General features: G+C 36.7%; 1 protein-coding gene across 1 annotated transcript in view; it reads left to right on the forward strand.

The window, feature by feature from the left end:
* The window catches only part of LOC306844379 (myelin transcription factor 1-like protein), a gene marked incomplete at both ends in the record, with an annotated part of 36,131 nt that extends 14,578 nt beyond the window's left edge, over positions 1–21,553 (forward strand). The window contains 16 exons of the mRNA XM_079376467.1: positions 1,537–2,604; positions 5,359–5,490; positions 6,173–6,263; positions 8,612–8,719; positions 9,642–9,862; positions 12,043–12,320; positions 14,460–14,684; positions 15,241–15,359; positions 16,146–16,214; positions 16,318–16,380; positions 16,513–16,596; positions 16,770–16,991; positions 19,194–19,285; positions 19,381–19,484; positions 19,568–19,711; positions 21,413–21,553. Of these exons, the coding sequence (XP_079232593.1) occupies positions 1,537–2,604; positions 5,359–5,490; positions 6,173–6,263; positions 8,612–8,719; positions 9,642–9,862; positions 12,043–12,320; positions 14,460–14,684; positions 15,241–15,359; positions 16,146–16,214; positions 16,318–16,380; positions 16,513–16,596; positions 16,770–16,991; positions 19,194–19,285; positions 19,381–19,484; positions 19,568–19,711; positions 21,413–21,553 (3,161 nt within the window). The remainder of the gene's footprint in view (positions 1–1,536; positions 2,605–5,358; positions 5,491–6,172; positions 6,264–8,611; positions 8,720–9,641; positions 9,863–12,042; positions 12,321–14,459; positions 14,685–15,240; positions 15,360–16,145; positions 16,215–16,317; positions 16,381–16,512; positions 16,597–16,769; positions 16,992–19,193; positions 19,286–19,380; positions 19,485–19,567; positions 19,712–21,412) is intronic.
* Positions 21,554–24,593: the final 3,040 nt, after the last annotated feature.

The following is a 24,593-nucleotide window of genomic DNA, read 5'->3' on the forward strand; positions in this document are numbered from 1 at the left end:
TCGCTTGTGACAGTGCTTCCAGAGTAATAGAGAGTTATTAACTTTGGCCCCCCTCCACACACGCACAACGCCGTTCCAGGAGGTGTCAAATACACTCAGCCCTCCCACCCCTCCCTGGTGAAAATGGGCTCCTCCTGAGGATATTTCTGGCTCCAGAAACAGAGCACCTCATCCGCTGCTTATCCCTGCAGTCTCATCCGCCTCTGTCCCAAATACTAGCAACACTCAAATCTTTTCAGTACAATTGAGAGGCTTTCAGAGCAGCCTGTGCTGCGCTTACATGTTATCGAGAACGAATATGTCTGGTGAAACATTTAAAAGGCTGCCTGATGATTCATGTACCATATTGCAGTTTCTCTAAAATTCATATGTTTCTTTTGCTGAATACTCATATATATTTTAGCGGCATAGTGGCAGTTACCATCTTGCTAAATTGCATTTGATTATTTAAATCAATTTGTACCTGTGTCATCGAGCTGTACGTGAAGCCCTGGCATGACATTTGTCTTAGATCTGCTGCATCAATGCTATCGTTCATGAGACGTTACATTTTCATAATGATAGTGTTCAGGCCGCTTCAGATTATAGAGAGGACTGACATTTAGTTTGTGAATTTATCATGCCGCACAAGCTGCTTGCTGTTAACAGGGTGGAAGGCCCTAGTGCGCAACGTGTTTGAGGATGTATTTTTGGAGCGCTTTAGAAAATCTTAAAGGATTAGTTCACTTCCAGAATAAAAAATTCCTGATAATTTACTCACCCCCATGTCATCCAAGAAGTTCATGTCTTTCTCTCCTCAGTCGAAAAGAAATTAAGGTAAAACTTTAAGGTAAAAATTTCAGGAAAACATTCCAGGATTTTTCTCCATATAGTGGGCTTGAATGGGGACCAGTGGGTTGAAAGTCCAAATTGCAGTTTCAATGCATGCCTCAAAAGGCTCTACATGATCCTAACCAAGGAATAAGAGTCTTATTTAAGGAAACGAACGGTCATTTTCAAGTCCAGAATATGGAGACAAATCCTGGAATGTTTCCCTCAAAAACCTTCATTTCTTTTCGACTGAAGAAAGAAAGAAATTAACATCTTTGATGACATGGGGGCATGTAGATTATCAGGAATTTTTTATAAGGTAATTGTAATAATAATAAGGTAGATTGTAACCAATTGTAATTGTAAGGTTACACTTTAAGGTTACACTTTATTTTGATTATCTACTAACTTTTTATTTAGACATTCTACAACTACACATATACTAACTCTCATTAGCATATTGGTAGAGTAATAGTAGATAGGGTTAGTAGAATAAGCTGACGTACTTTCAAAGTTACTTATAGTCAATAGAATGTCTGTTGGAGGAACATCAAAGTAGTGTTCAGACACAGACTCTCCACGAATACTCTAAAGACTGGTATTTGACATAGTTGCAAAGTTATTCATAGTCAGCAGAATGTCTAAAGTGGACTATCAAAATAAAGTGTTATCAAATTCCTTGTATTTTTCGCATTTAACCAACAAATTGTTCTCTTTTCTCTTCAGACGACAATTATTCTAGTGGTGGACAATCAAAATCCAATCAAATAGTTGAGAAGGACAATAACAATAACAACAGTATTAACAATGAGGAGTATGAGAATTATGACGAGCTGGTGGCCAAGTCTCTTCTCAACCTTGGTAAAATTGCAGAGGATGCCGCCTACCAGGCCATGACTGAGTCAGAGATGAACAGCAATTCTTCCAACAGTGCAGGTGAGGATGACGACGAGGATGAAGATGAAGGGAGCGAACAAGGAGGCCATAAGGGAGAGTTGAGCGTCGACTTGGATAGCGATGTAGTACGCGAGACCGTGGACTCCCTGAAGCTTCTGGCCCAGGGACACGGAGCCGTGCTTCCCGACGAGGGATACGCAGATGCCGGGTCTGGGGATCCTGGCTCTGCTTGCCACGTTAACGGACGGGGCCAGGCGGAGGAGAGCGAGGAGGAAGTGTGTCTAAGTAGCTTGGAGTGTCTGCGCAACCAGTGCTTCGACTTGGCCCGCAAACTCAGTGAGACCCAAACGTCCGAGCGGCCCACGATGGAGGACCAAGTGCAGCACCAGGTGGAGCATCAGCATCACCATCACCATCACCATCAACATCAGCATCAGCATCAGCATCAGCATCAGCAGCAGCAGCAGCAGCAGCCTCCAATGCATCACATGCCCAGGTATGACAGCTGCCAGATGGACCAGCACAGACCCCTTGAGAGGAACTACTCAGACATGGTCAATCTGATGAAACTGGAGGAGCAGCTCAGCCCTGCTTCAAGAGGCTACCCCTCTAGCTGCGCCCAGGAAGGGGATGAGGACACTACGTCAGTGGCCTCCGAACGTTCCGATGAAGCTTTTGACATGACTAAAGGCAACCTGTCGCTGCTGGAAAAGGCCATTGCTCTGGAATCCGAGCGTGCCAAAGTTATGCGAGACAGAATGGCATCAGAACAGATGGTGGCTCGGAGGGACAATCAGCGCCTTCATGGAGAGCACAGCCCAAGGCAGAGCAGCAGTGCAGAAGAACGCAAGGCCCGACTCCATCATGATGGTGCAAAAAGAGCATATTACCCTAAAGGTAAAAATAAAACTTCTAATGAGATTTTGCATTTCAGCATACAGAATATGTAAGCCATATTCTGCCACTGAGGAAACAAATAAAAAAGGTTATTTTGGTAATTTCTCACAATTGTTAGATATAAAGTCACAACTGTGAGATAAAAAGTCTGAATTTCCTTATTTTATTTCTTTATTTCTGATAAATGTGACTTTATGTGATATTATATTTCACAATTGTGACTTTATTTCTTCTAATTGTGACATTATATCTCACAATTTGACTTTATGTCTCACAATATGGCTTCATATCTCACAAATGCGACATTATTTTTCCTAATTGTGATATTATATCTCACAATGTGACTTTCTTTCTCACAAATGTGACTTTATATATTCCAGTGGGATGTTTTATTTCTTATCCAGAAACATTTTCTCACAATTCCCAGTTTAATTTTTTTACTCTGTCACACTTGTGATATATAAAGTCAGTACTATCCTATTTACTTCTTTAGTTTTGGTAGTTGTGACTTTAAATCTCACAATGTGGCATTATGTCTCACAAATGTGGCTTAATTCCTTCTATTTGTGTTAATTTTCAATAAACAAGACGATGTAAATTTATTTCTCGTAAATGCGACTTTATATATTCAAGTATGACTTTTTGTTTCTTACTTTAAACATTTTGCACAGTATTATTTTTTTCTCTGAGGTGGAGTCAAGTTTCCATAAAGGAGCATACTTGCACAAACAGAGATCTTTTGAATATGAATATCATTTTCTCGTCCTGAAAGCTGTTGCGGCATTTGTTCCCCAGTGTCTTGGGTCACTTAACATTCCGTCACACATTGCGCCGATGACATTGATGACTATGGGGTCACTTTGGTGAGACAGAAACATTTTTGGGGCTTGTTTTAAATACTCAGGTCACCCTGGTAGCAACTTCCATAATGCCAACAGCTTATGCTGCTAAAATAGGCTGACATGGTAACATCAGAGACTTACCTTGTCAGGCATGAGTAATGGCAATCTGCACGGCCCGTTAAGAAAGCAAATCTCATCCCTTGGATCCCATACATGGTTTATTACCTCAAATCCTTCCCAATCCACACCCACTACCTTTGGGAATGAGCCATCTCCTCTGATATATCCAGATATTAGCAATCAGAAAATATAGGAGCATATCAGCATTTAACAAATGTACGTTACAGTGTTGAGGATCCTCAGATTACCTCTGGTTACCCATCCTAACAGCTCTTCCTATCTGGTACTTTAAAAGGTTCATCGTTTGTCTCTGCTCAGATGGAACTGCTTTGTATGTTTCATTTCCTTCCATTTGCTCAATTTGCACTGTTTTCCATTAAAGAGAGCATCTCTGTGCTTCCTATCGTAGAGCAGTTTGCTGTTGTTTTCAGTGCACGACCACAGCAAGTCAGAGGGTCGTGTAATTATAGAATTACACCATGATTTCACACCTTGTCTCCAGAAACTATTCTTGGCGCTAATTATTGGAGCGTCATTATTAAACATGTCGAGTGATCTCACTGCTCTGACTGACAGGGAGCATTATTATTGCATGCTTGTGGAGTTCTACAGCAGTTATTTTTGGCTAATAAAAGAGGGAAGATATTACAAATGTGTTCACTTAGCTAAACCGGTTTGAATAACAGAGAATGCATGTACTGATAAATGCATCCACGATTTTAGAAGAAACTGCTGTTTGCTGGTTTTATCTTTCTGATCTCGTGGTAGAAGCTATGCAAGGTTTTCATTTGCAAGATAAAATTGCGAAAATCTTATAGTGGAAACTTTAACGTATTTAACAGCAGGAATCTGAATTGGTTGCATGTATTTAATATGAATAGCACATATGAACACCTTAACCTGGAGTAAAATGTCTTTGTGGAATAAAATGGCATGAGATGAAATCATTGATACATTTATAAGTATAATGTAAAGACTCTGATTCCTATTTCCTCACAACAATTGTCCCATTTTATATGATTCTTACTTTTCATAGTGTAAAGTGATTGTCAATCAGCTTTTCTTTCTCAGCCCGTACAGTTGTATATTTCATCTTTATGAAACGGTTTCAGATGATGGAGATTGTTACGATAATCACCCACAGATATGTACATATGTTGGAAGTGCTGTTTTATTATTATATTATATTATATTATATTATTCATTAGCTGCCATTATATCTACAATTGTCACTAGTACAGAAAACTCCATCACAAAATTAAAATTAATGAACTATAAAATTTTCCTGATAGCCTTTTATTTGTGTGTGGTAACCATAGTATAAGCGGAATAATTGACTCCAGTCCTTTGAATTGTTAGGAAATAATGCACACCCATTACCACCTCAGCTGTGCATTATGTTCTAATAATTCAACAGCTCATTGTCAATTATTCCTTATGGATTTACATTTTAAGGAGAATATATATTTTAAAACACGTTCTACATGTCAGGGAATAAATAGACAATTAATTTATTAAATTAATTATGTAAATCTTTTTTTATTGTCCGACTGATGAAATTCATCTGTGCCATGACTGTAAAATTTTTCTGAATTACAATCCAATACAATCTCAGCCACAAGTCGCGTTCAAGCTATATTCTTTATCCAGTGTCCAATTTCAAAGCAAACAGACAGTGTTTGAAAATAGCTGTAACCGGAGGATAAATGTTATCACAAAGAATCCAGCAGGTTAATGGGATTTGCTTACTGTGCCTGTAACAGGATATGCCAATAACTGTCTTTGCTTACAGACTCAAGGGGAGACAAAAAAGAAAGCAAGTGTCCAACCCCTGGTTGCGATGGCACGGGGCACGTCACTGGACTCTATCCTCACCATCGAAGCTTGTCCGGCTGCCCTCACAAAGACCGCGTGCCACCAGAAAGTAAGCCGATAACGTATGGTCATTTGCACATTGGTCTCATGCGTGTTTGCTACGTGCCGTCTGTGCTGTGGGCATGTTTTACCTCTCTTTTCTGTAATGCATATGAGCGCATTTCCTCCTCCACCCGAAGCGGTGGCGCACTTTCTCGTATGACCAACCTCTGCTTGTCTGGATGTGCTGAATGGTGCTTATGAGTAATTTTAGCCTGTTTCTCAATATGGCTGCACTGATCTCTCAGACGCAAAGCAGCTTTTTCATCACTACCTCCAGTCACACCTCTAATTGGATGAGGATCATGCCACAAGCGCGTTCTGATGAGTCAGTTTACTGCAGGTCCAGAGACGTAGCGCTGCAGGATGTGTCATAGACAACCTAATGGCTAGACTCATTTAATTCACCAAAAATAAATCAGTTTTTATTGAAGAGTGCTTTCTTTTCCTCGTACGCCAATGCTTTCACACAACGTGCATGCCATTAACACATTGCATGCCTAGATTCTTCTTTCACCATATGGTGTGGCTGTGATTAACTTTATGATTAACTGATTTCAGCTGGAACGTTTCTTAGGAGCATGTGCATGCTGTTGTCACTGAGCCCGTTCAGCTTAATGGAAGACAAGGCTTTCATACTCACTCTGGATCCTCCTAACCTTCTCTCGCCCTCTCCTCTCTGTTTGTCCAAGTTCTTGCAATGTATGAGAATGTTCTAAAGTGCCCCACGCCTGGCTGCTCGGGACGCGGCCATGTAAATAGCAACAGGAACTCCCACCGCAGGTGAGTGGCTGGAAGGGACGTGGAGAGAAGAAACTGGCGCCACTGTGGGGACTGATGTTACAGGCTTTTTAAACACTTTATATAGGGAATAAGAAGAATGCGTAGTTTTAGATGGAGCCTTGCTATCAGGAAGGAGAAGAGGGACTGATTTGTTTGTGCTGTGCTGAGCTCGGCTGGATCGTAGAAACACAGCTCCAGGCTCAAATATTTTATTTGCGCATTGGCACTTTTGACATGCAGACTGGAGATTCAGGATTCTATTCCCATGTGGAACAAGGGACTTGGTGAACTTTTGAAACCTTAAAAAAACGCCTCTATGTATGTATAAATAAGATAATATATAAAATATTTTATTATAAAATATTTTTATTTATAAATCATATTTATTTATAAATAATTTATTTATAAATATTTATAAATATTTAATTAATCATATTTATTTAATATTAATATTTATTAATATTTATTTAATTACATTTAATTGATACTGTATATAATATATATACACACACACAATATATATACTGTATATACTGTGTGTGTGTGTGTGTGTGTGTGTGTGTACCTACTTAACCATATTTTGGGGACAAATTTGTACCCAAAAGTGAGGTAAACCTGACAAAATCTCCAAAAACCTCCCTTTGGGGACGTCCTCATTTGTAAAACGGGTTTAAAAATAAATTAACAAAGTTTTTTTGAAATTGTAAAAATGCAGAATGTCTCCTGTGAGGGCTAAGTTTAGGTGTAGGGTTGGTGTAGGGCAATAGCACACACAGTTTGTACAGTATAAAAACCATTACGCCTATGGAATGTCCCCATTTAGATGTAAACGTGTGTGTGTGTGTGTGTGTGTGTGTGTGTGTGTGTGTGTGTGTGTGTGTGTAAATTTTTAATAATAAAACTTTTTTTTCTAAATGTAAGAAGCTAGAGAAAATGATATCACTATTGAAACTATTGAAATTAAATAATTTTCAAATTAATACATTTAATTTTATTAATCTTAAAATAAAAGCAAATGTCTAATTCTAATGAATAATTACATTTAATTTTATTTAATTAATACTGATTGTTTTTTATTTTTATATTTAGACATTTAAACAGTTATATGTTATAACAGTTATATAGTATGTATAATATATATATATATACATATATGAATTTGGAAACTGAGAATTTGGCCTCTGCAAATTAAGATTTCCTTAAGAATGAGAACTCCACATATACAAACAGTTGCAGACTTACACTAAGATGTGCCTCCATGTGCGTATGGTGTACATTCAGACAAATGCAGTCTCCACCCGAAGTTGCTGCAGGCCATGTTATATGGAACAGCTCCTATGGGACAAGCACACACACACACACACTATTAAAAGGGTTGAGCTGAAGAAAACAAAATGTATAATAGAGGAATATAACAACCTTGTACAATATATATGGTTTGTCTACACATTCCTCATTGCATGGTTGTCATGGCAACTCAGCATAGTGACAGCCGTCCTTCTGTCTGTCAGTCAGCACTCACTCACCTTTTCAAATTCCATTCCTTTAAATGCACTTGTACTTTTATGCTTTATGTGTTTCTGAAATTGCAGAGCGTGAGGGGTTTTTACGTTTGTATTTTTGTCTCATGTTGGTTATTTATTTATTTTTTCTGAATGGTTTCCGTATAACCAGAAAACAATATGAAAATTGCAGACGATAAGAAGACAATTCCCAGCTATACAAAGGATTACGTAGTGAGAGAGAGAAAGTGATAAAAATGCAACAGAAAAGTGAGAAAAATGAGACAGAAATGAGGGATAAACAAACGGAGAGGAAGATATAGTAATGAGAGGAAGAAACAACGAGGGTGAAAGAGAGCAAGAGAGAAAGGAGAAAAAAGGAGAGCAAGGGAGCGTAGCTGGATGTTCTGAAGCTCAGTTTGTTGTAGTGTGTCTCTCTGAAATGACTGCGGTATCTCGCTGTGAGGAGCTTTCTGAAGCCAGCCAGCCAGAAATGCCCAGCAGATATCTGCAAAGCTTTGCCTTCATACTATAGAACTAGGCCACATGAAATGCATAATTCATACATAAATATCCCCATGTACCGCACACGTGCGTACCAGGATTTTGCAAACACGTTGGAAGTCTGTATTGAGAGAATGTCATAAAAAGCGGACTATTCTCTCTGACAGACTTGTCTCCATATGCTGGTATTATACATTCCCTCATATCTCACTTTGTTCTTCAACTTCTGCTATCTGCTAGGGCATGTGTGTGTGCGTTTGGGAGTGTGTATGTGTTTGTGCCCTTACATGCTGCTTGTAACGTAATGTTAACACTAAATAAATTGTTCTGCTGCTGTTGCAGTCTCTCGGGATGTCCCATAGCCGCCGCTGAGAAGATGACAAAGGTTCAGGAGAAACATCACCCCTGCGACAGCTCCAAGTCCAACCAGGCGTCAGACCGTGTCCTGAGGTACTTTGTGACCCTTTGTGCCATATGTTTAGTAAAGAGTTTTTGTTCACTTAAGCTATTGTTAATCAACAGACAACTAGCTATTTAACATTCAGTTTTCATTTAATATATTACATACAATAAAATAATTATATATATCATAATGCAATAATATATAATATGTATCATATTATTTATTTTTTATTATAATATAGTGTGTATATGTATGTACTGTATGTGTGTGTGTATATATATACAATTTTTGAGTACCTAAAAACATTACTGATGTGTCTTAAGCTATTGTTAATCAAGAGACACATTTTCATTTTATATTACATAATTGCAATAATATTTAATAAAATGTTATTTATTTTTAAAATTACTATATAATTTACCATAAATGTCTTATGTATATATGAATACACATGTGCATGTATATATTTAAGAAAAATATGTTATGTTTATAATGTTTATATATGAAATATATTTATGTATAATATAAATTATGTGAATATAATTATGTACATTTAAAGTGTGTGTCTTTATATATACATCATAATAAATATACACAGTACACACACATATTATATAAACAAAAACTAATTTTGGATGCGATTTGCAATTTTGTGTGTATACACACACACACACACACACATATATATATATATATATATATATATATATATATATAAAATTCATAATGCAATAATATCTAATATACAAAAAAATGTGTATTTGTATATATTTGAGTAATTAAAAAAATTACATTATTTAAATATTTAAAACAAATCTTTAGATTTTTAGGAGAACTGACTCTTTAAGATGAATTAAAAATGTGTTACATAACAAATATAAAATGGATTGAGAACTGCATGTGATTCATCTTGACTTTGAATATAGTATGTCCAGGACTCTGAAACCCAACCTTTGCCAATTGTTCCAGACCCATGTGCTTCGTAAAACAGCTGGAGATCCCACAGTATGGGTTCAAAAATAACGTCCCAACCAGTACTCCACGATCCAACCTGGCCAAGGAGCTGGAGAAGTACTCCAAAGCCAGCTTCGACTACAGCAGCAGTTATGACAACCAGCCTCATGCCTATGGCAAGAGGTCCCTCACCCCGAAGCACCATGGGCGAGACACCTCACCCAAAGGATATGATGGCAAGCTTGGCTTTGTTATTCTTTTCCTCTGTCATTGAAGCTGGTGAGGTAGAAGGAGTCAGAATTGATAAACTGGTCTTTCTCTAGGGGATCAGATGGAAATAAGATTAGAATTAGTTTTGTACTGCCAGACTTCCTTGCGGTATTTTCAATTAAAAAAGAATTTCTTCTCTATTTTCTATTCTGAAGTGAAGGCCTTCTCTTAATAAAAGCTTTAGATTGGATATTTCACAGGCAGCCATCGAGTTCAGTGCTCCTTTATTAGAAATCCTACTCTACTTATTGGCTTCTGAAATGATTAATAACCTAGGTACACAAACCCAATGAAGAGATTTCCAATTTGTATGCAGCTCCTTTAATTTAATTATGGCTGGATAGATATTTTTGACCACCATAATACATATGTGTGAAGAATGTATAGATATATACATCTATAAAACATTTTATCCTATAAAATGATATTTTCTTTTTCTCTTTGTATATATAATGTTGCAAGACGTTCTCTTATCAATTAAAAATAGGAAAAAAGGCAGTTATGTAGGTGTTAACCTTTTCATTACTGGTCCACAGTGAGAGATGCAGACGGATGTTTGAATGACGCCACACTTAAAAACCTATCGTCTGGATGTTTGTCAGTTTTCTCAAACATTACGTTTCTCCGTCTTTGGTTCAAGCTTCATTTTTGGAGGTTTTTGTGTTTGGTAATATCATATGCAGCGTTGTAGCTCGCCACTGCAGCCCTGGTCTTGATAAATGAGCGCACTTACAATTTTGAAGGAATCAAATTAACTGGAACGATTTTGTTCAAAATGGTAGCAGTTGATTTCACGCCCAAGCCAGAAATTGTAGAGATTTCCTGTCAACAGAATTCGGTGGGATATTTTGGTACGGTTTCATTAGCTGTGCTTAAAATAACTCATTTTCATTATAACTCATGGTTATTACATCAGGACAGTCTTGATTGCCCATAAGGAGCATTACAGCATGCCCTGCAGTGATAATATAGACAATGTTATTGAAATCAGAACACATACCACATCTCGGAAATTAAAGAGCATTCTTGCAAGTGATGTTACTTGCCTGTATGCTTTATCAAAGAAATGCAGTTTTTGATAAATGAGACAAATGAAGAAAATTAAGCTTGGAAAAAAATTAATGAGAATAACATTTAATTAATGTTAGGAATTAAATGCACTTCATTTAGACTCAGTTGGCAACATCAATTAGTTACACTCAGTTTAGTTGTAATGACAGCATTGCTATTTGTCTCAATGCAAAATTAGATGAAAAATAAGATCAAATGGGAGAGTAGTATAAATCTTGAATAAGTGGTTATAACTGCATTTTAGCAGCTGATTTGTCACCTTCCAGTATTGAAGATAATAACAGTTCCTTGGTCAATACTAGGTTTCTTTTTTTTTCTCAGATGTTGTGTCTGGATGCAGACCAGGGTTTCTCTATGAATGTGGATTTATATACTACAGATTTCATGTTAACAATGTGTAGCCCTCTGCATGAAACCCAGATACACTGTTAAACCATTTCTCCCCCTCTCCTCCACTCTCTCTCTCACATTCAATTTCTCACAGCATTCATCATGAAACATCAGATCATCTAATAAGTGTGTATGTGTGTATCTATGTTTCTATCTATCTATCTATCTATCTATCTATCTATCTATCTATCTATCTATCTATCTATCTATCTATCTATCTATCTATCTATCTATCTATCTATCTATCTATCCATCCATCCATCCATCCATCCATCTCTCTATCTTTTGTTCTATTATTGTCGTTCTGTCTATCTATCATTCTTTCTATTGTTTTATATATATATATATATATATATTGTTTAATGTTTCTATTTATCTACAGTCCTATCTATCTATCTATCTATCTATCTATCTATCTATCTATCTATCTATCTATCTATCTATCTATCTATCTATCTATCTATCTATCTATCTATCTATCTATCTATCTATCTATCTCTCTGTCTGTCTGTCTGTCTGTCTGTCTGTCGGTCGTTGTATCGTTCTATCATCAATCTGTTCTATCATTTTGTCTGTTTATCTATTTTTCTATCTGTCTGTCTTTCTATTCCCCCATCCATTCATCCTTCCATCCAAGTTTTTAGTGGCCGTCTGACCCTGTGTATGTGTATATGTATGTGTGCAGCCAAGCGCTACTGTAAGACCTCGAGCCCGGCCAGCAGCACCACGAGCAGCTACGCTCCTAGCAGCAGCAGCAGTCTCAGCTGTGGAGGAGGAGGAGGGGGAGGAGGAGGAGGGGGAGGAGGAAGCAGCGCCAGCAGCACCTGCAGCAAGAGCAGCTTCGACTACACGCACGACATGGAAGCCGCCCACATGGCCGCCACCGCCATCCTCAACCTGTCCACGCGCTGCAGAGAGATGCCCCAGAGCCTCACCGGGAAAGGCCCAGAGATCCTGGCACAGGTGAGGGTCCACAACTTTTTCCTGCCAGATCCTCTCTCATCCTCACCTACTTGTACTGCTAATATTGTATTTTGCTTTCTCTCACTGGGTATGTTTTAGTTTCTCTGCACTGCCTTGCAGTATGTAAAGGTAGTGCACCGAAATGAGGGCATGCAAGTTTAGAGTCATTCGGGGCAAACCCCTGGTCTTCTCCTCCGGGTTTTGAGCTCATTTTCACAGGGTGCGATTTCACACAGTGAATGACAGCAGCACCTCTGAGAGCTTTATGCTAGACTCAGGGTCATCATATGAGCCTAATGGTCTGAACGAGCCATGGTTGCTTTAGTGACACATCGATTTCAGACATAATCTGTATGGTGATAATGAGAGCGTAGTGCTGGAGGAGATCAGAGGAAGCTGGCAGCTGCAGGAATGCTGGGGTAGTGGTGCCCCTACCCTCTCTCACTGAAACAAGTAGAATTAATGTCGATTTCAGCTGTGGTCCAGGCCAAGCCAGCTCTCCCAGCATCCCTCTGGGTATATAGGAAAGACAATGACCTCTCTGTAAGGACAGTGAGGCAGCAGGCTAGAGGGAGTGGGGATGAGAATGAGAGAGAGAAAGCAAGAGGGACAGAAGTAGTGAGGAGCTGCAGGGCTCTATATATTCACTAATAAGCAGCTTTGCATGGAGATGTAGAGCAGCGCAAAGAAGAAGCTCACACTCTTCTTTCGTATCTTTTATCCTCCCATCCTTTCCCACATTGTAAAAACTAAGGTGGTTGTAGAGTTTTAGAAATTAATCTATTATAAATGTATTAATTGAACATAAAATTTGCCATCACTGCAAGTCTAGAAATACTTTTTCTTGGAGTTGTATGAAAATATATTTTTCAGTTTTTGTTCATGTTTTTTTATATAAAAAGTACACAACGTGTACTTAAAATGTTTTTTGACGTGTCTTATCCTTACTTGCATATAACTAATAAAAAAGTAAAACTAGTAATATACCATTAATATTCCATTTCAAATAACTTTCTCTAGTTTAATATATTTTAAAATGTTATTGATAGCAAAGCTCAATTCTCTGCAGCGATTAATTCAGTCTTCGGAGTCACATGATCCTTCAGAAATCATTCTATTATGGTGCTCAAGAACTATTTATTATAATCAATTCTGCTTAATGTAGTTGTCAAAACCATTAAATGCTTTTTCAAGATTCTTTGATAAATAGAAGTTTAAAAAGAACACCATTTATTTGAAACAAAAATCATTTTATAATTTTTTTCAGCTTCTGGTCAATTTAATGCATCCTTTCATTCATTCTTTCATTTATTAAAAAAAAAAGAAACATACTGACCCCATTCTTCTAAAAGGTAGTGAATATACAGAACAAAGTGCCTGTTGTCTCATAATATGCCACATGACCTTAAGACTTTTTGCAATACATGAAACATGACAAGGGTAGCAAACAACTAATTAACTAATCATTTTAAGTAGAGGTACAAATACAGCTTGACATCACCAGACATTAATTACCACACGTGACAACAAAATCAGCAACAACATTGTAAATAAAGCTGGCAAACGGTCAAACAATGCAACTATATTAATTATTCATGCCTAATGCAGGGAAGAGGGAAGAAGGCTAATGGGACTGAACCACAGAACTAGGTTTCAGTCTAGGCATTTGAACACATAATTAATGCCCTGCATGTTGGTTCTCCTTCGAGATCCCTTGCTTATGTTTTTGAAACAGAAATTGCAATTGTATTTCTTCCCTATCATTAAATTACGCAAATTTTAAAAATATATGTGCATGGATAAATCATTTGTAATACACACTGCAATATTCCAAAAAATAAGAATTATTCATATTGATTTGTTTTTCCCCCCAGAATTTATTTTAAAAAATAATAATTAAAATAGTAATAATAAATTAAATTAAATAATTTAATTAATTTAATATAAATAAAAAAATAATTAAATATAGTAATAATATATTAAAATAATATTAGTTGCTTAAAAACTGTGCATATGAACCATGTACCCATCCTCATCTGTCATCCTTCCCTTCCGTATCTCACTCTGCTTTTTTCTCATCTTTTTACTTCTTAATTATTTTCTTATCAATTCTCCTCTCTCTTCTCTCTTTCGTGGCAGAGCCCTGATGACAGAGATGGGGATGAGAACGGAACCCTGGATCTGAGCCGGGCTGGAGGGATAGGGGAGGGCAGTGGAGGAACAGTGCTGACCCCCCTGCAGCCCATGTCGCCCCAGCGGCAGGCCCTGCTCAACAGCCACTGCTACCAGATGAGCACGGCAGACTGCTGGGACCTGCCTGTGGACTACACCAAGATCAAACGCCTGGACGAGGACCACAAGGAGGTACTGCTTAGTCTTCCCCCCTTTTCTTTTCCACCATAGCTAAGCAAAGGGACCTGTGTATAATATAACATTGTTTGCCTGTGACATGTTAATGGGAGCACAATTGAATCATTTTTAAACCGTTGCTTTGTCCTTGTGTAAACCTTAAACAGTAAACTGGTTGTGGAAGCTATTGTAGTGATTTGAAGGACTGAAAGGACATCTAGTGTAGAGCGCTGGTACTGCATGCCTTCACTTCACTGGAGATTATTGCTTAAAAACGGATTTTTCCTCTGTTAATTAATTACTCATTAATGAACTCCCAGACTTAAAATGTTGTTATTATTATTTCAAAAGGGAATTGATGTTTTTGCTAAATTGTTGGGGAACTGGAAAGAATGCAAATTAGGCTGTGTGAGATTTTGTGCTCAGTGTTATTAATAACATGGTATTCTTTTAAATGTGAACTGCGCTGTATATTAGGCAATTACAGTACTAGCAGGCCATTGTACTATTGTTTATTTTTATAGTGCATCATAACATACACTGAAATCTTTCTCTCCATCCTCATTTTCAGGATGACCTGGACCCATTTCAGGATCTATTAGAAGAGCAGCAGTATTCAGGAGACGTGTCCCTCCCCAGCCCCAAACACAAATATGCTCCCTGCAAGGAGAGCAAGAAGGAGCTTCTCACGTAAGCATCTGCTCTGGATCAGGACTATCTCCTGTTGTAGCATGATTTTTTATTATTACTGTGTGTCCATTGATATTAATAATGGAGTTAATAAGTTAATAATTCAGCTAGGATGTATTAAATTGATCAAAAGACAATATTACACAAGTTTTTTTTTTTTTATTATTATTCATCAAAGAATTCTGAAAAAAAAAAAATATCCCATAAAATATTTATATTAACTGTTTTCAGTATTGACAATTATTTTTAAAAAAAAGTTTCATGAGCACCATGTCAGCATATTAGAATGATTTCTGAAGGATCATGTGACACCAAAGACTGGAGTAAAAATCACATAAATAAATTACATTTGAAAATATTTTCAAATAAAAATATATAGAAATATAGACACTTTTTTTCTTTATAGAAATATTGATCAGATAAATGCAGCCTTGGTGAACACTTCTTTAAAAAAAATCATTCTGAGGTAAAATCATATCATTCTGTGCATACAAGCAAACGCTTTTATTAATGTATAGCATTTGTAAAAATGCACTATTGGCAGGCAGCCATGATAAATTAATTCAAGATCAAGTCAGTATTATTGGGCTCGTCATATGATCGTACTTTTTTAGGCTACTATTAAAAGTGTACATGACTTTAAACATATTTTTTCGAAAGTACAATTCATTTATTTGCATATAAAACTTTTTAATGATAAAAGTGACCCTGAGTACACCTTAGTAGCTTTAATAATGCAGTTGTTCTAGTAAACCATGCCTCATGCTTCTAAAATCTTCCCTTAAGGCTATCAAGCTGCCAACTGGCTGACAAGGGCATGCGTGGTATGATGGCATCTAACTCCCAGGATCTGAAGTAAGCCCTCGCACACTCGTGTTTACACGGCACCTCAGTTGACCCTCAAAATGAGGTCTGTGTGAGGTTATGCTAATCTGTTTCATGTTTTCATTGCTTGCAGGTGTCCCACTCCTGGCTGTGATGGCTCTGGGCATATCACAGGCAACTACGCCTCACACAGAAGGTGAAGACTCACAAATATGCGCATTAAAATTTTTATTTAATACTTCACGTATGTTTTGGCCACCCGTGGATTTAAAGAAGTGCAATGAGAAGCCCTTGGCATTTTTTGGTAAATGTATTTCTTGCTCTGAAGTCTGTCAGGTTGTCCCCGGGCAAAGAAGAGTGGTATTAAAATAATGCACAGTAAGGAGGACAAGGATGACCAGGAGCCAATCAGGTGCATTTTTAAAATTCCTTCAGCTATCCAAAGTTGAATTTTGCTTGTTGTAACTTACAGGAAATCTAAGGTTAAAATCGGCCAGTTATTGAGGACAATTGCAGAAGGAACTTCACTATGTGTGTGTGTGCTTATGTGTTTGAACTTGTCTCTGCTGTGCCCAATGTCTTTAGGTGTCCTGTGCCAGGCTGTGATGGCCAGGGTCATGTGACAGGGAAGTATGCATCCCACCGCAGTGCATCCGGCTGCCCGCTGGCCGCCAAGCGTCAGAAAGACGGTTATGTAAACGGAGCGCCTTTCTCCTGGAAGTCTGGCAAGACAGACGGCATGACCTGCCCCACCCCAGGCTGCGATGGCTCAGGCCACGTCAGTGGCAGCTTTCTCACCCACCGGAGGTACATGAGCGTGTGTGTGAGCATTTCTTAGCTAAGCCACTATTTAGCAAAAAAATTATTTTCTTAATCAGTATTTTTGCATTCATTTTAATAAAAATATCACAACATTCTTAAAACATGATATATTTAATTGAGAAGTAGAATTATTAACAGTGTTACAGTGTTAACTAAAATTGGTTATTGAAATAAATCTCAAATAAAACAAAATATAAATATTAGAAAATAAAAACTTGAATTAAAACTAGATATGTTGCTTTGGCAACTACAGTTTTTCTCAGTCGCTTTGGTGCATTTCTCGAATCGTCCTTAATATTTGCAAAAAAGTATGTGCATTTCTCAAAACAAACAGCACCACACAATGGATTACCTGCAAAAGCCTGTAACTTACTCAGAATCTTTAGTTCATCTCTCAAAAGTAAATATTTATGTCAATGAACATATCAGTGATATCAGAATAAAAAGTCCTTGTGTCATTGTTCACAAACAAGATAGTCAAAATGCTTAGTCATGTTGACAATATAACAGTGCACTCTGTTGGTATCACCTGATGTAAACTATGGCAACAGTTTGGATGATAGTTACTGAAATGCACTGAAATATCCATTTCAAAAGTACAAACTTACACATTACTGTATGTGGGATATTGATTGAAAGAGACTGTTTCGAAATGTTTGAATTATTGATGATATGATCGATCTCCCAATATTTAGCTGCACACTTCAGCCATTGTAAGGCCATGATTGACAACATGGTCCACAATAGTGGCCCTTATTTCATCTGATATGCACCTATGTCCTTGGCCTCTTCTGACTCTTCCTCTGTTTTGCCTCTGTATCCTTCCACCATGCATCCTTACTCATCTTCTTCCTCTCGGCTGTTGACCCTGTCCCTGATCATTTTCTGGATGTTTATCCATTGTCAGAATTTGTAATTCTTGTGTTGTCCTCTGTCTATATATGCTTTCCAATTGAAGGTTCATGAGATGCACTTTTGAGTTATTTTAGAGAGCTGGTTTGTCATTGGTTGATCTATATTCTCTTCATTAGTGAAAGTCAAGATTCACTTGAACAATTCATGGCAAATTTATAAAAAGTCTAATAGAAATGTGTATAAAATATGCTTGACAGTTTATGACAACTAGATCAACCATTTTGCATTTAATGACTTATACGATGAACTAATGACTGGATGTTTTGAGGGGTAAGACAATAGCACAGAGAACTATATAATAGCTTTTGAGCAACATGATATTAGCAACTGATAATGTACTGTAGGAAACCGCAGACAAATGAACATAATCAGTTGCATGAATGTACCAAAGCAATGGCAACTTGTTCAAAAGAATGAGAAACTACTTTTATGATGAGCACAATTGACGATGTGGAGGACGGACAAGTAGTTTTGAAAATTTCATTTCTGATCTCAGAAATGCACCAAAGCAACTGAGAAAAACTGAAATAAATGTTTAAAATATTAAAATACCTTAAATGGGCACATGACAAGATTAATTCAACTTTAAAAATTAAAATGAAAACCGAAAATATAAAATAAAAGCTAAATTCAAAATATTAATAAATACTATAATAGTATATAAATAACATATATTAATAAAATTATATATATATATTTATATATATATATATATATATATTTATTTATTTATTTTTTTTAAAGTGGGGTTAAAGGTTTTTTAAGTTTATGGTTAAAACAATTAGCCAGTGGAGTAAGAAAAATAATATTTAACATTTATTCTCTAAAACCAATCTTATTATCATAAAATTGTGCTGGTAAATGTTGTTTTAGGATATTTAGATATTTTACCTCAAAACAAGACAAAGATGCAGAGTATAAAAATTACATTTTGCTGTGTGTTTGCACTTTTAAATACTTTGAAGCAATAAACGTGAATCAGTTAATGTTTTCCTTTAAGCAGTTTTAATGCAGCAGACATATTTCATACATGCAGTCTTAAAGCCAGAGGAAAGGATTTTATTTCCAAAGTAAATCAATTTTAGACAATAAACTAAATGAAAAAAAATGCACAATAATGCATATTATGTATAATGTAATTATAATGTAACAATAATGCATTATGTTTTAACCTTGGAAAATTATGTTAATTTTTTTTGACCAACAGAATGTTTAAATTTTAGAGTTAAATATTATTATTATTATTTGTTTTGTGTTTTTGTACATCTGTAGTCTGTCCGGTTGTCCCCGTGCCACATCTGCTATGAAGAAGGCAAGGATGACTGGGGTTGAAATGCTCACAATCAAACAGAGAGCAAGTAAAGGTATGTCATTTGTTTTCACTCTTTCATTTTTTTAATTAATTTTACTTGCCATCAGTGACATTTTTTACAGAGAATTTCCCAATGTTCCCTTCCAGGCATAGAAAATGATGAAGAGATTAAACAACTGGATGAGGAAATCAAAGACCTGAATGAATCAAACAATCAAGTAGAGTCAGACATGATAAAATTAAGGACTCAAGTAAGAGCAGTTGCCATCTCTCACATCAGGCTTTGGCCACGTGTTCAGTAACAGAGGTGCATTTGTCTCTCTTTCTTTCCCAGATCACCACCATGGAGACTAACCTGAAGTCCATCGAGGAGGAAAACAAGGTCATAGAGCAGCAGAACGACTCGCTGCTGCATGAGCTCGCCAACCTCAGCCAGTCCCTCATCAACAGTCTTGCCAACATCCAGCTTCCACACATGGTAAGAGCCAACAGACATGAGGCCTCTCACGCACTCTTAAAAATAAAGGTTCCAAAACACTTATGCCTTAGAAGAACCATTTTGGGTTCCCTAAAGAACCTTTTTCCATTATAAAGAACCTATTGTGGAACTGAAAGGTTCAATGGATGTTAAAGGTTCTTCACAGAACCATTAATGCAGATATAGAACCTTTATTTTTAAGAGTGTAAGAGGGTGGTACAAAAGTCAGGATAAAAATATTTCATAGTTACTTGCGATCATAAAAATCCGAATGAATTCAAAATAGCTATTAAATTTGTTGATATATCACTTACAGTGCAATACATGTTTATCTGCTTAGTATAGTCTTTTAGACTATAGACTGCCTCTTGTTGAAAGCCAGGGCCTGAGTCTGAATTTCAGACGCTATCAGTAGGGATGTAATTCCGGTTTCTATTGTTTCTCCCATCTGCTTCTTTATGTCTGTTGTTGAGTTCCTCGCAGTTCCATATGCTTCTGTGCTGAGGTCACTCCCCTTTACCGACCATTGTAGAAAAACAACCTCCACTCCAACAACTGCTTTTCAGTTGAGTAACAACATGGCCGCTGTGGATCAAATTCTCCCACACGACCGAATCACATACACATTGAGCTGGGGCACGATTGGACAAGCCCCGTTCGAATGTGGCGGCCATGTTAGTAAACAACTGAAACACGTCGTCTTGAATATGGCTCCTGAATTCTCCACCCCCACTGTCGATGGATGCTATTTAGAGTGCGCACAAGGGGTCCTCAAGCTGCACTAACATCAGACGACTGTTGCCTGTTCATGTGTCATGCCGCTCAAGCAGAACTTGGTTGTAAAGTCAAGTATGTCAGTTTTATTGAGACCACTGACCTCTGGCTTTTAGCCTGGCTAATAGTCTTTTCTCTACACCTCTCCCTTCTGTAGAAACCGATGCCACTGAAAGAGGCCCCTGTTAAAAATTACTGCTGTTTACAGATGCCCCACAGAGTAAGAGATTCATTTTCCATAGTCTAACTTTATCCTTCTCCTCACTATCATTTTCCTCCCCTAGTCCTCCCCCTTTTGTAACACACAGTACGATGTTTATGCATCACGAAGGTCCATAGAGTGTGTCAGTGCCACACATATTGATATAATCCACTTCAGGGAATAGCGATAAGAAAGCTGGGGTTGCAATATGAGCCATATTTATTTTTTGTAGTAAACTCATGTAATTATCGTAAAACACATTATTTTATCAGGCACAGTGATGCTCATCGATATCTGTCTGCTATTCATGGCGATCCGTTTGATATCACTTGTGAATGCCAGTATTACCTACATACTCATGAGCATGAAACTCACACCAGTGCATGCATACATAATGTATGTGCATTAATTTTTTTGTTATCCATCAGATATATATATATATATATATATATATATATATATATATGGATTTTTAGAAACAGTATAGTAGTCTTACGCTTGATTTAGTGACCATTTTAATGTGATTGGTCAAGCCCTGCATTTCAAGAGATGTATTTTCTCTAAAACCCTAGCTTGTATTTAGCTTTAAAGGCAGCTTTTGTGGGTTCATTCCTCCCTAAATATATCCTCTTTCCCCTTCCCTTTCTGTCTTGATTGTGTGATTGATTGAACGTATTATGCTTGACTTCTTTTCCAACCTCCAATGATCCCGATCTGTTCCACAGGACCCGATGAACGAGCAAAACTTTGACACTTATGTGAGCACTTTGACAGATATGTACACTCACCAGGACCAGTACCAGAGCCCGGAGAACAAGGCCCTCTTGGAGAACATAAAGCAAGCGGTTCAAGGCATTCAAGTGTAGCTTTGCGACTGGCTGGTATTGGCCGAGTAACGGGGTCATGTGATCAGAGCGCTAAAAAACAAAAGAAACCCATCATGTAAAAAGTATGGATAACTAGTTTGATTTTTTTGCTGCTGTAATTTATTGTATTATTTGGCATTATTTATGATTCTGTTATGCTTTTGACAAAAAAAATAATACATAACTTATTTGTTGCCTTGCTTTAAGATGACGACTACCAATGGCAAATGTTTTGAGGAACATTCATGTTTTGTACATTTTTCATATGACCTGACATAATGTGATGTACTGTTTATAGCTGCTAATGTATGCACATTTTAGTGTATATGTATTTATTAATTGTAAACAAAAACCATCCATTATTTTAAATCTAAAGAGGTGCAGAGGGGATACATTGAGGGAATGTAAGGGCAATCAGCTTCAATCTGAGCTTCTCTTTATGGAACTAATGTGCTGTGCAGGCTGTTCAATGGGTGTACAGTGGTACATTTTTGTGGTTCGATTTTGGGTACATTTTGTAAAAATATTGAGAAACGTTGTCTTTTGGTTCCGAAATCATATTTATAGTGGTCAGTGTGGGCACTCTAATGCAGTATGTGTATTGTTTTTATTTTTGCTTGTTTTTGTTTTTTCTCTAGTTTTAATTCCCGAAATAGATGGAAAAATAGGAAAAACGAATTGTGAATGCGAACATCATGACACGGAAACTCACTGGTGTAAATCCCAAGAAGTATTTAATAACTTTTCAAATATTTTCAAAGTCCATTCTCTAAATGTAACACCCGGCTAGTTGAGGCCAATAACTACAGAAAATTTCAAGGAGACAATCCAACATTAATTCTTAATTTAATGGTCGTAAAATGTTAGTGGTAGTATGATAGAATATCAGCAATATATGATAACGAATCAATCATTTATTTAGATATGGGATGCAAAAGTTTGGGTATATGCAATTTCTTATTCTTACCATAGTAGAAAGCTGATGAATCTTTTTACTAAATGTAAAGTATTGAGTTTTATATAAATCTTTTAATATAGTCATGTTTTAGGGTTTAAACATGGGTGATCAAGTCCAAAAGGATGAATGCATTATGATTTCACATTTCTCATGTTCGATTTTGCACAGGGACACCTTTGTTTCCATGTTTTGGTGTTTTTATTTGTTTCCGGAGACCAAGGAGGTGCCCAGACGTTTGAATTGTGGGAAGTTTTTTTTTTCTTTCTTTTGAAGGAAGTAAATCTGTGTGTGAATGTTAGTTTATCAGTGTGCTGGATATACAGGGTTAATGTCACCATCCATCTGTCATTGTGTCATAGTAATGGAGCACTTGTCTTGTAGATTTTGTCCAAACAATCATGTAGAGATTCATCTGGTCACGAGTGCACAACAAATACGACTATATCAGCAATGCAAGCTCATTATATTGCAATTAGTGAACTCCAATCAGTTATATACAGTATTAAGAGAGGTCAGCTTGCATTCTGTGGTAACCTGCGATTCACTTTCATCACTTATTTTTTACGTTTCTGAGAAATCAGCGGCACTTTAAGCTCTAAGAATTATGGAAATTGAAGCAGGAAGCATTTTTGATAATTAAAAGTTGAAACGGCATGGCACGGGTCTAGATTACAGTAGCGTGTGGGCAGTTTGGGTCGTTCAGAGGGTGGTTTACTGACATGACCAGTTCATATTACTCCATAGTATCTTAAGGACATGTACAGTTATAGTCTGGGAACCCCCTTTCATCTTCATTTAGTCATAGCCCATTCTAAGCATCAAGCAAAGTCACAAATAGGGCTGATTTTCAGTGGTGGATTTTAAAGTTGTTTGTATTTATCGAGCATGAGTCGAAACTGTCACAGTGATTTTTAGTGTGAAATGACTCTGGTTGTTGCTGATGCTCTACGTGGGGCTTTGTTTCTGAAATCTATGATTTTGTATTATTATTACGGCTAGCATTATGTTTTCCAAGAGCTCATGCAAATGGTGCTAGTCACTCTTATTTATCGTTCTGTAATATCCAGACATCTCTTCCCCACCCACAGCACATTTCTCTCCGAAAGCTTTGTGTATGCAGCTTATTTCCAAGATAGTAACGCTTTTAACACACTGATAGCAAAATACAATATCCTCTCATTCACTATCATAACTGATTTGACAGGAAAAGGGATTTTAAGCACAATTCCGCTGCTCATTTTCAGTTGGCACATATTCTACTATCTACTTCAAAAGGTTATCTGTGACTATTTAAATAGAAAACTCTATCTATGGTGTCACATGCTTGAATGCAGAATACTTTTCTTATTAATAATTGTGAAATCATCAGGTTACAAGTTTCCATTTCAAATGGATTTGAATTAACCATTTTAAACCAGGATTTTTCTATTAAAAAATAAAGAAAGAAGCATAGCTTTCTTAATGTCTCTTGCTCTCTTCCTCTATCCAGCTCTTTAGCTATCTTTTTCTCTCTTATTTTATTTTTCAAACACATGGCATGATTTCTGTTGGTATGATACTTTTTTTGCTCTAAGTGTTTAAGATCACAAGTTGCAGTGATATTTCATTTTGAAATTGTGGAATTTGTACAATTTTTATCATGCTGGTGTTGACATCTCTTACTCAATAAAACTTGTGTTGCCACATTACATGTCCCTTTTATTCAACATATTTTCGCAATGACTTTTTTGAATTATGTTACATCATTATCTGATTTGCATCAAGGAGGTCTATGATACCCGGAGTAAAAAATAAATAAATAAATAAATAAATAATATATATATATATATATATATATATATATATTCATTATTTTTAAATAAATATATATATATAAAAACAAAAACAAATATATATATATATATATATATATATATATATATATGCATTCATCTCGGCAGCAGTTGCCTGGAAGTACAGTATGTGACCATCATCTTTGCTCATGGGCGTTCAAAGGCAGCAAAGATAGAAAAATTTGCCCATTACAAAATAGCCCTGCAGAAATTATATGTTCCGCTGGCAAAACGTCTACAATAAAATAAT

The sequence above is a fragment of the Barbus barbus genome (assembly GCF_936440315.1).
Source record: "Barbus barbus genome assembly, chromosome: 24".
Classification (NCBI taxonomy): Eukaryota; Metazoa; Chordata; class Actinopteri; order Cypriniformes; family Cyprinidae; genus Barbus; species Barbus barbus.